Source organism: Heterodontus francisci, chromosome 8 (assembly GCF_036365525.1).
Source record: "Heterodontus francisci isolate sHetFra1 chromosome 8, sHetFra1.hap1, whole genome shotgun sequence".
Taxonomy (NCBI): domain Eukaryota; kingdom Metazoa; phylum Chordata; class Chondrichthyes; order Heterodontiformes; family Heterodontidae; genus Heterodontus; species Heterodontus francisci.
The window spans coordinates 19,361,636-19,378,985 of NC_090378.1; the positions used below are offsets into that span (position 1 = coordinate 19,361,636).

A 17,350-nucleotide genomic window follows, 5' to 3' on the forward strand; every position below is an offset into this window, starting at 1 on the left:
TTCAAATTTTTTTTTTATAAAGCTGACACAGGCCTAATGGCCACCTTCTGTGCTAATCATTCCATGATTCTAAAATTTGCTATCAGCTATTTGATTTATTTCATCTTGGCTATAATCTTTCAAGGCTCTGCTAATAGTGAGTGCAGGTTAGAAAGTTAGACTTACATGTTGTAGCACTGTCTCCATTTGCTGATAGCTAGGCTTCATGCTCTGAGCACAACCTTAGAATATTACTGTCTTTGTGTCTTCTACTTTTGTAACCTTGAGTAGAAATGGATTTGAGCAACTTTTCCTACATGTTTAGCAAGTGTACGGTGATTTAATATAAATTTTGTCCTCTTCCAGAGATTTAAAGCTGGATAACCTGTTGCTGGACAGTGACGGCTATGTCAAGATTGCTGACTTTGGGCTTTGTAAGGAGGGTAGGTATTCAATTTCTTGATCACTGCAAACCTAATTATTTATTGGCCTGTCTTCATTACAACAACATAGTATGTAGGTGTAAATTATCTCATCAAAATGCATGCCACAATATTTTTTAGAATTGACCTCATCTGTAATGTAAATCAAATTGTAATCCTTACAAAGAATGGTACATATCTTGGTTTTCACGAATACTAAGTAGTGGAAATCTGCAAGTCCCGAGCCAATTGCTACTTATGAGTGGCCTAAGTACCGGAGGTAAGGCATAACTTGTCCAATATGTCGAATTAAATTGAATGACGTTAGTGAGTAATGTGAGTACAATACAGTACAGGCCATGTCAACAGTGACTATATGATCACTTTGTTAAATGAATAGTTACTGAAGATGTAAAATTTAACCATGATGTGGCCCAAGCACCTGGTTGCAGTGCAGTGGGAATCCACAGCTACTTGGAGGGCAGTAATTGTGCACTGATAACCAGGATCCAAGCTGATCACCTGATGCCATTACACTCTCCTATAGCTTCATAAATGTTCCCACAATAATGCTATATGTCATAACCAGTAGAAGGGATTTTGAGTCGTTGCATGACTGTTGTGCCCATTTTTTAGGTTTTGACTAGAATGTTTCCATATTACCTGTTGCATAGCTTCTATTTGAATCTACATGTACTGAATGGCCAGAGTGAGGGTAGGGGCCGATCAGGGATAGTGGAGGGAACTTGTGCCTGGAGTCGGAGGAGGTAGGGGAGGTCCTAAATGAATAATTTGCTTCAGTATTCACTAGTGAGAGGGACCTGGTCGTTTGTGAGGACAGTGTGGAACAGGCTGATATGCTCGAACAGGTTGAGGTTAAGAGGGAGGATGTGCTGGAAATTTTGAATGATATGAGGATAGATAAGTCCCCGGGGCTAGATGGGATATACCCAAGGATATTATGGGAAGCGAGGGAAGAGATTGCAGTGCCTTTGGCGATGATCTTTGCGTCTTCACTGTCCACTGGAGTAGTACCGGATGATTGGAGGGTGGCAAATGTTGTTCCCTTGTTCAAGAAAGGGAATAGGGATAACCCTGGGAATTATAGACCAGTCAGTCTTGCGTTGGTAGTGGGCAAATTATTGGAGAGGATTCTGAGACTGGATTTATGATTATTTGGAAAAGCACAGTTTGATTAGAGATAGTCAACATGGCTTTGTAAGGGGCAGGTCATGCCTCACAAGCCTTATTGAATTCTTTGAAGATGTGACAAAACACATTGATGAAGGAAGAGCAGTAGATGTGGTGCATATGGATTTTAGCAAGGCGTTTGATAAGGTTCCCCATGGTAGGCTCATTCAGAAAGTAAGGAGGCATGGGATTCAGGGAAAGTTGGCTGTCTGGATACAAAATTGGCTGGCCCATAGAAGTCAGAGGGTGGTAGTAGATGGAAAGTATTCAGCATGGAGCTCGGTGACCAGTGGTGTTCCACGAGGATCTGTTCTGGGACCTCTGCTCTTTGTGATTTTTATAAATGACTTGGATGAGGAAGTGGAAGGCTGGGTTAGCAAGTTTGCCGATGACACGAAGGTTGCTGGAGTTGTGGATAGTGTGGAAGGCTGTTGTAGGTTGCAATGGGACATTGACAGGATGCAGAGCTGGGCTGAGAAGTGGCAGATGGAGTTCAACCTGGAAAAGTGTGAAGTGATTCATTTTGGAAGGTCGAATTTGAATGCAGAAATCAGGCTTAAAGACAGGATTCTTGGTAGTGTGGAGGAACAGAGGAATCTTGGGGTCCATGTCCATAGATCGCTCAAAGTTGCCACCCAAGTTGATAGGGTTGTTAAGAAGGCGTATGGTGTGTTGGCTTTCATTAACAGGGGGATTGAGTTTAAGAGCCATGAGGTTATGCTGCAGCTCTATAAGGCCCTGGTTCGACCACGCTTGGAATATTCTGTTCAGTTCTGGTCGCCTCATTATAGGAAGGATGTGGAAGCTTTAGAGAGGGTGCAGAGGAGATTTACCAGGATGCTGCCTGGACTGGAGGGCATGTCCTATGAGGAAAGATTGAGGGAGCTAGGGCTTTTCTCATTGGAGCGAAGAAGGATGAGAGGTGACTTGATAGAGGGGTACAAGATGATGAGAGGCATAGATAGAGTGGATAGCCAGAGACTTTTTCCCAGGGTGGAAAGGGCCATCACCAGGGGGCATAATTTTAAGGTGATTGGAGGAAGGTTTCGGGGAGATGTCAGAGGTAGGTTCTTTACACAGAGAGTGGTGGGTGCGTGGAATGCGCTGCCAGCGGTGGTAGTAGAAGCAGATACATTAGGGGTATTTAAGCGACTCTTGGATAGGTACATGGATGATAGAATGAAGGGTAGGTAGTTAGTTTGATCTTAGAGTAGGTTAAAGGTTCGGCACAACATCGTGGGCCGAAGGGCCTGTACTGTGCTGTACTGTTCTATGAATGCTGTTTAGAACTTGTCTAGTTGTGGATTCATGTGAATGTGTTCACTTTATTATATGCCATTGCTTAGGTCATTTAAATAACATAACTGCATGTTAAATAAAATTATATAAATAACAATTATACTATTTTGAGTTTGTTGTATACAAATGAGAAATTGGCTTATTTGCCATCATTTATTTCAGGTATGGGTTTTGGAGATCGAACAAGCACATTTTGTGGCACCCCTGAATTTCTCGCTCCAGAAGTACTGACAGAAACTTCGTACACAAGGGCCGTGGATTGGTGGGGACTTGGTGTTCTTATCTATGAGATGTTAGTTGGTGAGGTGAGCATGCGTAGTAGAATGACCATTATATACACTGGATTTAAGCAATCTATAATGGACAGTTTTCAATTGGTCAGTTAAAGGGGTGCATCTGTTGGGTTCATTTGGTGGGCAGTGCCTAGTGAGGTGAGTAGTGGAAATGAAATCTTTTTAGTGGGATGAGATGCATGACTGCTTTGTAAAGTTATTTCAGGGAGTTCGCTAAGCTTTACCCGTCAAACAATACCTGCAGCCTGTTGCTGCACACGCAGCTGGCTCTTGACACTTCTGGCCCCCAACTTCGGTTACGGGGCTCCAGTTCCTGGCCTCGGAGTGGAGGGTGGGTGGAGGATGGCATGGGAGGGGAGGTGTGTGGGGGATAGGATGGGAGGGATAAAATGGAGGATGGAGATGGCATGAGAAGGATGAAAGGAATGGATGGAGATGTCATGGCGTGAGGGATTTGAAGAAGTACTGTTGCAATAAAGACACTAATTTCACTGCAAATGTGTTGTGCGTCTCTGCTAGTATAATTTTTTTTTTCCTTTGTCTTGTTAGTCACCATTTCCTGGGGATGACGAAGAAGAAGTTTTTGATAGTATTGTAAATGATGAAGTGCGATATCCAAGATTCTTATCTACAGATTCCATCTCTGTCATGCGAAGGGTATGTTTCAATAAGTGACTTAATTTCAGAGAGAAAATTTACTCTTTTTTTGACACATTCTCCTGCTTTGAAGCTCAATGTACTATTCAGACTAATCAGTCATATTAGTTCCACTTGTTAGAGTCGAGAAACATTCTTTGAATTTGTGCTGATCAAACTGATGGGAAGTATGAGCATTATGTAAATATATTCATTACAAAATAAGGAAGTAATCAAAGATGCAGATATTGAAGTTTTTTCATTCATTATAAAGTTTTCAGAACCAGTATTCATTTGTTTTTAGCTTGGTTGTAAATGACTGGGCTATAAGTTTATTCGAAATTATAAATGAATTCACATTTTTGCTTGTGTAATTTAAGCTTCTGTCATTGCTTCTGAAATATATTTGTATATTCAGCCTCGTGGTGTGAATTAATGGCTTTCAGGATGTAGCTATTGATATTTAGAACAGTGATGCTGTCCTTAAATTAATTGCTTGTCAGATGTCAAACTAACACTGGTTTCTGCTATGCCTGATGAGATGTTTCCTGTATTTAAATAAATCTTAAAAGTAGATTGATCAGCATTTGTTTGTTCCACATATATCAGGAGAGGTTCAACCAGAAAAACAATCCATGTTTTAATGAAAGCAAAATACTGCGGATGGTGGAAATCTGAAATAAAAACAGAAAGTGCTGAAAATACGATGCAGGTCTGGCAGCATCTGTGGAGAGAGAGAGAGTTAACGTTTCAGGTATGTGACCTTTCATCAGAACTGGCAAACTTTGCCAGTTCTGATGAAAGTTCACAGACCTGAAACGTTAACTCTGTTTCTCTCTAATCGTGGTTTAATGTCCTATTAAGACGTTTTGCCACAAGAGCCTTACGACCCTTTTACACTGATGTTGATGTGTCAAATTGGATTTTTTTATTGTGTGGTTAGGATGTTTTCCTCCCTCCCCACAGTGAAAAGTTTCCTCAATAAGAGCTTCTTCAGTCTTTTGAGGTGGAATCTTGCTCTGCTATTAAGAGCGTCTTGTGTAACAGTGATTCCCAGCTAAGGTTTTGAGATCTACCAATGCAGCTTCTAAAAAGAATGGTAAGTCTGAGCAAGATTTTAGAGGGATGCCTCAAGAAGTCCCAGAACATTGGTTAATCCAGATATGGTCCTCCAAGGGAAACTCCAAGCTTCTTTTGAGGTCACAAGGATTCCTACACACCCAGTTTCAAGCTGCTTAAGGGAAAACAGCAGTGGATTCAGGAAAAGTCGTCTTTCGGTGGGGTGGGGGTGGGCAGTGGAGAAATTGAAGGATACCATGATATAGTCTTCAATACCTACTTGATGCAGATAGATTCTGATTTGGGCTGCAAGTTCAAATCTAGAGAGCTCAGCTTTAAATATTAACAATCCTCAAATGAAACTTGACAAGTCTATGGCAGGATCCATGAAATATCTGTTGAAATATGTAAACTCTGCTGTTGTCATGAATTGTTGCTGAAAATTCTTCCATGTAAATAAGTATATTGCATCCTCTTCCTGTTAATACCGTCTAACACCAAATTTACTCTAATAGCCACTGAGAAGCTGTGGGAGACTGAAATTAGAATTGTATGAAATTAATCCATCTGTGTAGAACAAGGATCAGTGTTGAATCCCCACTTAGTTGTACCTTATATGTTTAAACTCGTTATTTCTACACATCTACCATTGTACATCTTTTTTTCTGAAAGGGGTTCATGTAAATACTAATTGGCATTACTGTTGTCATTAGCTCCTGAGGAGGAACCCAGAACGGCGTCTGGGCGCAAGTGAAAGGGACGCAGAAGATGTCAAGAAGCAAGCATTCTTCAGAGTAGGTGTTTATATTCTAATTGTTTTTAAATTCTGTAATTTTGTGGGGAAAACAGTGTGTACAGAGACTGTGGTTGAGTGGATGAGTTCTGTGTGAATGGGTTCTAAAGGTAGCAAAAATATATGAATGGTTAGTGTGAAAGGTGATCCAAATGTGATTATACCTGACCAAACACCATTAAAATGGAAGGCAGCAGTCGCGAGACAAATAAAATAGCTTGTATAAGAATATAAGACAATTTTAAGTGATGCTAACACACCCCAGTAAGCCTTAAAAATGTCAATGTGCACAATTGGGAAAAATTCCCTAGGGTGATTTATAGGAACTGGAAGGAATTCAAAGAAGGACGAGAGTTTAAGACTGCAAGCTTTAGGTCAGCAATGAAAAAGGTGTTTTATGCTGCAATTTTATTGTCACTGCAATACAGCTACGGTTTTGAAGTGATGCTGGAGTTGCAGTACAATTTGAGTCAGCTGCTGGCTGACCTCCCGAGAGCCTTCCAGATAAGGTAGTTTCCGATCACTTGGGTTTGACTCCATATGCAGTATAACTGCAGCAATTGCTGTTAAATCTGCTGTTATGGCATGCTCAGAATCCCTTCAGGAGCTTGAAACTTCTGCTGTGAGCAGATACTCCATCCTATGATCTCTAAGCATCAGCACTTTAATGGCTTTGAAGGGAGTTGTGTATGTGTAAGTCTTCATATAGTGCATTGTGTCTTGGGAGAACAGCTGTTGTGGCCAGGAGGGATAAATATGTTAAAGGTGTAGTGTAATGCACTGATATGTCGTCGTTAGATAAATTAAGGAAGAAACGTGATCTAAACTTTTAAAGTAATCATGGGACTTGTTGATGTAGTTATACTGAATTATACAACATGATGTATAATCTGAATGCTTGTAAGTTCTTGTCAAGCTGTGGGGACTGTTTAAGATGAAGCACTCAAGAATTCTCAGTTCCACAATTCACCAGGCAGCTGGATGAACTGTGACCTTTTCTCCCCACCCGTTCTTGTGTCCCTTATCAATTGTACTGCAGTTGATATGTTTAGTAACTCTAAACATTTCTCAGAACTTTTTGTTCCCCTTCCTTTAACAGGCTGTTGATTGGATCGCTTTGTTAGCGAAGAAGGTAAAGCCCCCATTCCAACCCATAATTCAAGATCGAGAAGATGTCAGTAACTTTGATGAAGAATTTACCTCAGAGGCACCAATTCTTACGCCACCACGGGAACCAAGGATTCTGGTCGAGGAGGAACAGGGAATGTTCAAGGAGTTTGATTACATAGCAGATTGGTGTTAAATGTAACAAGTACATTTTCATGGAGTAGAAACTGTGAATTCATAGCTGACTGTAGCTCACAGAATCGCCCTCTTTGAGGCAAATAATGGATACTTCCAGCCTTTTACTGCAGTCTGTGCCATCTGTAGTCCTCCAAATTCATGCAACTGAAGCTCCCTAAAAGAACATCACCACCACAGTGGGAAGTGGCAACTTTGAATCTTTCACCTCTCGGACCATTGGGAAAGCTTTTCTTTGTGCTATATATCGTTGATTTCTTCTGCAATGCTCAATCTGATGCCAGGAAATCCCAGTGTAGACTTGCACTGTTCTTTATTGTAACTGTACTACAGAAAATCTCACCTTACTATGATCTGTTCACTTTATAAATGGTAACTGTTGCCTTAATTAGGAGAGGGTGTCGTAAGAATCATTCCTTGGGCTAAATTGAGAACTACTTTCTCTCTGCCACATTACCACTTCAGTTTGAGGTGCTATCAGCTGATGACACTACAGTATGGTCTCACCTGGCATAAGGCAGCTACTGTCTTGACTGCTGATATAAAATAATTACTGTGTGTGGCCAAACAATGTGCATTTGAAACAAACTGATTACCCTGCACATTATTTGGTGTCTCAATGATTTTAAAAGCTAGTTTGATGCCTTACCTTAATGTTGTAAATTTTAATTGTATTTATTATGTAGAATTGCAATATGCCTTAACATTGTGAGACAGCACTAAGTGCTTCCAGACAGATTTTTGCAGGTACTGAAAGCCTACCAAAGCCACTTGCCAAACAGCAACGTCACCTCCATGCTCCTGGAACTGTAATGTAAAATGGTAGGCATTGGCCTATTTGTGTCATGAAGAGAAGAAAATCTGTTTTATTTTTGAATGTTTTGTCTGTAAGTTTAAGTCTTAAGTGTGAAGAACTAGCCATCAGTGAGATCACACTTCTGAAAGTTCCATAACCCAGATTATTACTTATGATGTATCATGATCAAAGAACACAAAAGATTTTATAGTTTGTATATCATTTAGTCAGTGGGTCATTTTCTCTTATCTGCTGTACATGACAACAATACTCTTGGCTTCTAAGTTCTTATGGAAATGTATACATGCTGTCAATGTAAGTTTGATATAGTATTTTAGTTTACATTCACACAGAATTTATAGTGTTCGCATTTAATACACAGTGGCCATGTGAAAATGTTTTTTAAAAAAAAGTATGACTTCTAACTGTTGGGCCATCATAACACATAGATAATGCTATGTCTCGGCAACACTCTACGTACTGTCGATAATGGTTTGTATATTTTAAGTTTAAGGAAAATCCTTTCTGCTAACCACAGCAGGTTCCATGTCAAAAACTGCACAAGCAACAGCCACGCAACTTAAACATAAGCTACTGTTTCCCATTCTTCACTGTTCATACTGTTCTTTTTGTCACTAGGTGACAATAGCAATAAAAACTGCAATATTCCAAACAGCAAATGTACATTTTTATAAAGAACAGTACATGTAAATAAGCAGGGTTAATTAATGAAAGTTTTAAATAGTTTTTTAAAAAAATAAACGGCTAGAGAAGGTCTGTTCCAAAGTGTATAGAGAGAAGAAACATTTTTTTAAAGAGAAAATTAAATCACTAATGTTGTAGAGGGCAGGGTGAAAGTACGGAGATGAGCTCAAAAGCACTAATTTTATCAGACACTTTTAAACATGTTTGGTCTGATTTCAAATTATTGAGAATACCATGTACATTGTAAAATATTCATTATAAAGTGGCTGCTTAAGCACTTTGTAAGAAATTAAGAAGGCATGTTTTGGAATGGTACACTACTATGCATTTTCATGTGCCCAGCGTAGTCTATAGTTGAGAAACACTGAAAAGGGTTTTGCAGTCATTACATATAAATGCACAAAATTAAAACATTTTAAGTAGGGTATGTTTTATTGTCCTCTTTTTAATGTGTATCTGCAATACAATTTTTTTATTTTTACTGCTTTTTTTTTTGATTATTCCTCCTTTTGGTCTCCACATTTCCTGCCTGGTTCTGACCTGACACATGGGAATATATAATTATTCTTTAAGCTTGTCTTGGTAGTGGTTATCCTGTCATTGTAAGCATGTATGTGACTTTCTCCACATAGTAGGAAATATCTGTGTGGTTCTGATTTCTCTTTCTGTCACTCGCTTTTCCTCCTCATGCAAGGTGCTGAGGTATGGAACTTGAGATAGGTGCCATTCTTCATTTTATGGCTCTGGACCATGAGTGTAAGGAGGCTCTAACAATGGAGTTCAAGGGCTATGGACATAGTACGGGAAAGCTGAGTTGCTGTACAAATTCAGCCATGATCTTCTTGGGAGATCTATGGCCTAATAGTGCTCCTATTTCTTATGCTCTTAACTCAGCACATACCAGGGTTCAAACCTGCAATCAGAGGAGCTCTAATATACTCATGCAACAAACTATACCCATCAGCATCTGAAAAATGATTTCTTGCGAGTCTGTTTTTGCACTGAGTGAAGAAAAGCATTTCCTTAGTTTCTGCTGTCACTCTTGTTCCTTCTGATTGGACTTTTTCTAATCCTTCAGAATCTAGAAGTGGTGAACAACAGTATTCTTGTTGCATTGCTCCATAATCATTCGAGTGTCTACCTCAATGAGGGTGACCTTCCTAGAATCAAAAGTAAGTTGCATTTATATGGCACCTTTTTCACCTGGAAAGTGTCCTGAGGTGGTTCATAGACAAAATCAGCAATGAACCAAAGAAAATGTTATTGAGGTGATTATAAGCTTTGCTTAAAATGTGGGTTTTAAGGAGGTTCTTAAAAATAAAACACTGTTACAGTAAGACCAGGTGAAGGCTGAAAGGGAGCCCTGGCCCTCTTTCTCACCTGGTCATCATAGAAATTTGGGTGCTAACGTCTGGGATTTTAGCCACAGAGAAACAAAATTGGAAGTGGGAAGCCACATTGTTCCCAATCAAAAAAGAGCAAGATTTCAATACAGGGTTTCTTGTGGTTGTGTGTGCTTGAATACTAACATGTCTGCAACTGAAGCTAGTGGCTCCCCAAGCCAGGGTGAAGTAATGCACACGCGATATAACCATGCAGATAGGGACAGAAAAGAGCAGAAGAAAAGATAAGTGGAACTGTTTGAGGCAATATCTTGTTGCTATTTCTTGGGTTTGCTGTAGTCATTGATTGAAGATATAGTCTGGCATTTTGTTGGGGCCCAGTAGTCATCTTAAAACCTTGTTTACATAGAAAACCTTTTCTCTCTTGTGTTTACGTGTCTTCTATGGTTTCAGTTCCCTGAAAGATGAGCAGGCAGGAGAGATATTCTCAGTCCATGAGCACACAGCATTCTCTGCTACAATCCCTTTGGCGGGAGTTCAAATTTAAAAAAGCTCCTAGGTTGCCCAACAGGTTAGTCATGCGATATGGAACAGTCTCCAACATCCTTTGTTGAAGAGAATTTGAACTTCCAACAGCCAGTTAGCCATGTGACTAAAACTGGTCTGACCACTTCTGTGTATTGGAGAAGCAACTGCTGGGTCCCCATTGTTTCAACATTGTCTGGTACTATGCAAATGTCCTTCCAGTCAGGGCTTGCAATTTTTAAGTTTTTGTTAAAATTTGGTGAAATACTGTATGCCTCAGGTTTGCCTGATGAGCTGAGAAAAATGGCTGAGCAGTGTGGGATCACTATATGTGGCAAGGCTTGGAAGTCTGAACATTTAAGATGTGTGGCCAACCATTTTTCCCTTGAATCTGTAGAAGCAGAAACGGGGGTTAGAAAACTCCGACAGGGTATTGTTAGCAAAAATACAATTGGAACAAAGTAAACTTGAATTAAAAGACAAAGAGAAAGCTGAGAGCTGGCCTCTTTTACTGCAAAGCTAACTAACTGGAAAAGCCCATGAGATTTATTCCCTGTTGCCAGATGAGAGTTCATCAAATTATGAACTGACCAAAAATGCTATCCGTGGGCCATATGAATTAGTACCTGAAGCCTATTACCGAAAGTTTAGAACCCTCAAAAAGCAAGCTAATTAAACCTATCTGGAGTTTGACAGAAGTAAGCAGCTGGCTTTTGACCAGTGGCTGAAGGCTCTTAAAGTACGGCTCAGCTATGAGAATCTCAGAAGTAATTCTGTTAGAGGAATTTAAACACACTCTCCCACTCTCCATAAAGACCCATGTAGAGGAGCAGCGGGTTCAGAGAGCCCGGCAAGTGGCCATTCTGGCCGATGAGTTTGCTTTAATTTATAAGTCGGATTCCTGGGGAGAATCATTGCTAATCACCCCCACAAACCCAAAAGGGACAAAGGGTGGGAAGGTGATATGAGCCTAAGCAGTCTTGTGAGAGAAAGGAAAACAGGAGATACGGGGGCCCTCCTCTAACCTAAAAGGAAGGTTCTGTGAGCAAGAGTCAGACCCGGAGACCTGTGTGCTTCCATTGTAGTAAAGCAGGGCATTTAAAAGCTGACTGCTGGAAACTAAAAGGAAAACCCATAGGGTTAATTAGGGCACACTCCTCAGTGATGGACCTGATGGAAAGCACTGCAGAATAAGCTGTGGCTTTAACTACAGTACGAGTGAGACCCAGGAAGTTTACGGCTGCAAGTGCAGGAAAGTTTAATAGGATTCCTGAAGGTTATCAGGATTTGGTGTCTGAAGGGAAAGTAACCCCATACCCCTCAAATGGGGCAAGCAAGCCCATAGTAATTTTCAGGGACACAGGGGCCACTAGATCCCTTTTACTGGGAAAAGGCCTGACCTATCCCCCAGAGTTTTTTTTTTCATTCATGGGATGTGGGTGTCGCTGGCCAGGCCAGCATTTATTGGCCATCCCTAATTGCCCTTGAGAAGGTGGTGGTGAGCTGCCTTCTTGAACTACTGCAGTCCATGTGGGGTAGGTGCACCCACAGTGCTGTTAGGGAGTTCCAGGATTTTGACCCAGCGACAGTGAAGGAACGGCAATATAATTCCAAGTCAGCATGGTGTGTGACTTGGAGGGGAACTTGCAGGTGGTGCTGTTCCCATGCATTTGCTGCCCTTGTCCTTCTAGTTGGTAGAGGTTGCGGGTTTGGAAGGTGCTGTCTAAGGAGCCTTGGGGTATTGCTGCAGTGTATCTTGTAGATGGTTCACACTGCTGCCACTGTGAGTCGGTGGTGGAGGGAGTGAATGGCACCCCATCTACAAACAATCAAGCAGGCTGCTTTGTTTTGGATGGTGTCAAGCTTTTTGAGTGTTGTTGGAGCTGCACCCATCCAGGCACGTGGAGAGTATTCCATCACACTCCTGACTTGTGCCTTGTAGATGGTGGACAGGCTTTGGGGAGTCAGGAGGTGAGTTACTCGCCACAGGATTCCTAGCTTCTGACCTGTTCTTGTAGCCACAGTATTTATATAGCTACTCCAGTTCAGTTTCTGGTCAATAGTAGCCCCTAGCATGTTGATAGTCGGGGATTCAGCGATTGTGATGCCATTGAATGTCAAGGGGAGACGGTTAGATTCTCTCTTGTTGGAGGTAGTCATTGAGTGCAGTGACCACCAAAATGGTGGTGAATGATATTGGAGGGCAGTGTATGCCTGTACCTGTGCGCCGGGTGCAACCTAGTTTTGGGACTGGTGACTGTAGGGTTTTGCCTAGTTTGCCAGTAGACTGGGTTGACCTGCTCCTAGGTAATGATCTGGTGGGGGTGAAGGTGGTAGGACTCCCCTGTATTGAAAGAAAGACCACAGGAGGTCAGAGAGACGGGCAGTGGCAGGAGACAGAACCCTGCAGTTTCCCTGAATGTGTAGTGGATCAGACCATGATCAAACCAGCTCCTCCTGAGGAGGCTGAATTAGCACTGCAGGCAGATGGCCAGGTCTGTCTGTCTGAGACTTTCTTTGGAAGGTTAGAAGACCCAGGGAATGAATTAAATGGATTTTCCCTAGCTGGTGGTCAGAGAGCTGACCCAGTATTGTGAGAGTTAGCATAGGCTGCCCAGTCTGAAAGTGAAGCAGAGGGAGTCCCTGATTGCTATTTAAAGAATGAGGTACTGATGAGGAAATGGAGTTCTCCTCATAGACCTGAGAGCAAGGAATGGACAGTAGTTTACCAGTTAATGGTGCCACAGTGGTATCGGAGAGAAATATTAAGAAGGGCCCACGAGACTACAGTGGCTGTCCATGCCAGTATACGAAAGACCAAAGCCCACATCAGACAGCAGCCAAAACTCCACAAAAATGTGGTGGAGTATTGCAGGAGTTGCCACATGTGCCAGGTTGAGGGGAAACCCCAACCTGCAGTGAAACCTGCACCCCCAAGTCCTGTATCAGTGCTGGGATGACCCTCCAGCAGAGGGCTGGTGAACTGTAAGTTTCCCCACTGCGAACAAAAAGGGACAGGCAGGCACAAGGCTGGCAAAAGGTTAGACAGGGAAGGGGAAGAAGTGACCAAGGGCAGGTTAAAGGAATTCCGGATGAAAACCCTTACTATTTGGTCAGCCAACCTCGAAAAATGTGAAAAGTTAGACCCCCACATCCCCCTATGTAAATGCAGACACTAGAAGCACCACACTAGAGTTGCGAACAGCATTTACAGGATCCCGCAGAGACCAAGAAAGACCTCTAGGTGGCAAGAAACTGTGAGGATGATGCCTTACCTAGTCCAAGTGCCACGGGGAGTGCAGTAGAGTCTGAACATATATCTTCAGGCAATAGTGTCCTCTGGGACAATGGGAGATTAGCAAAGAATACTTTTCCCCCCCCCACCCCCCATCAGAAAAAAAGTGAACATCCATCCCCTGAAGCCATAAGCCTTTGCATGACTCAGCAAAGCACTGGAAGAGAGTTCAGGATAGACCTGCCAATACAAACTTTTTTTTAAAATTACGCCAGCAGGAACAAAGACCCTAGGCAGCCATGGAAATGGGCAAACAGAAGAGAAACTTACCACAAAAAAAAAATCATGTTTATTGGGATGCCAAAAAGGGGGCAATTAAAGCAGCACTGGCACCAAGAGAAGACAGGCTGTAAAAAGTTTTAGGATTTACGAATGAATGAGAGAATGCATAGTTTTTTTTCCTGTATCTTATATTTTTCTCGACCCTTTTAATGATATGTGCCTTTTCTCAAGTTGCATTTCATTTCACTGGGTGTGGACGTGTCATGCTAGGCCCCATCTGCCAAGAATGAGGCACATTAATTTTGTCATGAACATTGATTTTTAAACTGTTTTTGGAGTGAGGGGAGGACTTGTTGAACAGATCAGCCGTGGCTGGAAAAGACATTTGCATATTAACAGACAGTGTTTGGAAGGACAAAGCAACCATTCTCTGACATTCAACGCACAATGGACCTTTGATCAGATGCTGAAGGTGGGGGAGCTCGCATTCCAGGCTGACTGCTAAGATGGCCGAATACGCAAACGGACATGGTCAAACGAGCTAGTCACATGACTAACCTCTTGGGCAACCTGAGTTTTTTGAATTTGTACAGAAAGTTTGAGCAGAAAGCTGTTTGCTCCTGGACTGAGAAGATCTCTCTCCTGTCTGCTCCCATCTCTTTCTCACAAGCCTCTGAATCCATTGAAGACACATGAACCCCAAGAGAAAAAAGTCTCCTACAGTGAACAAGGTTGAAGAAGAATACTGGGCCCCGGCGAAAAGCAAGATCTACCACAATCAAGGACTCTATCATTGAGCTCGAAGAACCATGGATCCATGGATCCAGCCCCTCCGTTCAGCTTGGTGGGGGGAAACCGTACACAGTGGTCTTACCCCATTGAGCCTTTTCTGCAGCTGCCCCCATCTTTAGTGTGTCCTTCAGCACACAGTCCTGGACCTTGGAATGTGCCAGTCTGCAACATTCGGTCATGGACAACTCTTTCCACTGGAAGACCACCACATTTTGGGCAGACCAAAGGGCGTCTTTCACCAAATTGATCATCCTCCAGCAGCAGTTGATGTTTATCTTGGTGTGTGTCCCTGGGATGCATGCTTCTGCAATCCTAGTTCATGCAAGCAACAGTTTACCTGGCTGCTAATAACTAGGGTGGGAAAGTACCTTGGTGCAGTCAATGGTCACTAACTTTTTGGTGATCTGAGGTTGGGCAAAAGCACCGAAGCATTGCTCTCTTGTCCATGTTCAATTCAAATTTATGAAGAGCAAGTGTGGACCTAGTAGCCAAAGTATTGACACAGTTGTACAGTGTGCAAGTTATGAATATTCAAATAACCTGATTTAATTTTTCTGTGCTGCTAATGTGTTTGCATAATTATATTTGCATTATATTTTTTCACTACGTTTCAGTCTGAGATGTGCTTGTGTTTTGTTGCGTAGTATGAGCTTTAAGTGCATACCATCAAACTACCATAAGATGCTAGCATATAAAAGCAAAATACTGTGGAAGCTGGAAAAGTGAAATAAAAACAGAAAGTGCTGGAAATGCTCAGCAGGTCAGGCAGCATCTGTGGAGCAGGAAACGGGTAATGTTTCTGGTGGATAACCCTGATCAGAGCATAAGATACTGATAGTTCTGGCAGAAGTGTGGTAGCAGCCAAATTAAGCACAAGAATTTTGAATGTCATCTGGTAAACTGAAGTAATTGACCGAGGCTCAGTGAATCAAGTACTGCAACTGCATTTATATTAGCTTGTCAAGCGCATGGGTAAGGCTTCCACTGCTATGTCCAGACTGGCCAAGAGAGTGTGGGAAAATGGCGCACTGACACGGAACACAAAAGTCCGAGTGTATCAGGCCTGTGTCCTCAGTACCTTGCTCTACGGCAGCGAGGCCTGGACAACGTATGCCAGCCAAGAGCGACGTCTCAATTCATTCCATCTTCGCTGCCTTCGGAGAATACTTGGCATCAGGTGGCAGGACTATATCTCCAACACAGAAGTCCTTGAAGCGGCCAACACCCCCAGCTTATACACACTACTGAGTCAGCGGCGCTTGAGATGGCTTGGCCATGTGAGCCGCATGGAAGATGGCAGGATCCCCAAAGACACATTGTACAGCGAGCTCGCCACTGGTATCAGACCCACCGGCCGTCCATGTCTCCGTTATAAAGACGTCTGCAAACGCGACATGAAATCGTGTGACATTGATCACAAGTCGTGGGAGTCAGTTGCCAGCATTCGCCAGAGCTGGCGGGCAGCCATAAAGACAGGGCTAAATTGTGGCGAGTCGAAGAGACTTAGTAGTTGGCAGGAAAAAAGACAGAGGCGCAAGGGGAGAGCCAACTGTGCAACAGCCCCAACAAACAAATTTCTCTGCAGCACCTGTGGAAGAGCCTGTCACTCCAGAATTGGCCTTTATAACCACTCCAGGCGCTGCTTCACAAACCACTGACCACCTCCAGGCGCGTATCCATTGTCTCTCGAGATAAGGAGGCCCAAAAGAAAGAATACTGAATTCAAATTGTGCTCAGGGTGGGGTTCTGTAGGCTCTTGAAAATGCAGGCAGGGAGCTGTGGAAAGAGAATGTAACATTATAATTTCCAATAAACATTAGGAACTTGGGGTTTAGACCTTCACTTAAGAATGTATGGTTAAAGAGGTCACAGGTTTTGGTCCACTCTGGTACCAACGACATAGGGATGAGGTGCTGAAAGCAGATTTTAGAGAGCTAGGAAAAGGATTAAAAAGCAGGACTTCAAAGGCAGTAATCTTAGGATTACTCTCAGTGTCATGTGCTACTGCGTACAGACATAGGATGATAGAGCAAATGAATGCGTAGCTGGAGAGATGGTGCAGGAGAGAGGTCTTTAGATTTCTGACCAGGCATTGGGACTGGTTCTGGGGCAGGTGGGACATTGTATAAGGACAGGTTACACCTTAGCAGAACTGGGACCAATATCCTCACAGGGAGATTTGCCATTGCTGTTGTGGAGGGTTTAAACTAGCTTAGCAGGGGGATGGGAACCTGAAAGGGATTTCAGATGGGAAACAAAGCTGGTAATGGCAGGAAGAAAAGTAGCAAGCGACGTTGAAGGCAGCAGAAACAAAGGCCAGCATCAAGTAGGGTCAAAATATGGGGAAAAATGTGAAAAGGGCAAAATGAAAACTTTCTATCTGAATGCACGCAGCATTTGCAACAAGGTGGATAAATTGACAGCACAAAAAGAAGTAAATGGGTATGATCTAATTGCCGGTACAGAGACGTGGCTGCAGGGTGAGCAAAGCTGGGAACTGAATATTCAAGGTTATTGAACATTTAGGAAGGACAGGCAAAAAGGAAAAGGAGGTGGGGTAGTGCTGTTAATAAAGGATGAGATCAGTATGTTAGTGAGAGAGGATCTTAGATCGGAAGCTCAAGATGTAGAATCTGTTTTATGTGGAGCTAAGAAAAAGCAAGGAGCAGCAAACGTTGGTGGGAGTTGTTTATAGACC

General features: G+C 42.5%; 1 protein-coding gene across 1 annotated transcript in view; it reads left to right on the forward strand.

Annotated features, from left to right (window-relative positions):
• Positions 1–8,951, forward strand: part of LOC137372676 (serine/threonine-protein kinase N2-like) — a 127,418-nt gene extending 118,467 nt beyond the window's left edge. Inside the window, 5 exon segments of the mRNA XM_068036719.1 lie at positions 305–422; positions 3,054–3,196; positions 3,734–3,841; positions 5,593–5,673; positions 6,772–8,951. Coding sequence (XP_067892820.1) covers positions 305–422; positions 3,054–3,196; positions 3,734–3,841; positions 5,593–5,673; positions 6,772–6,975 — 654 coding nt within the window. The 3' untranslated portion in view covers positions 6,976–8,951.
• The last annotated feature ends 8,399 nt before the right edge of the window (positions 8,952–17,350 follow it).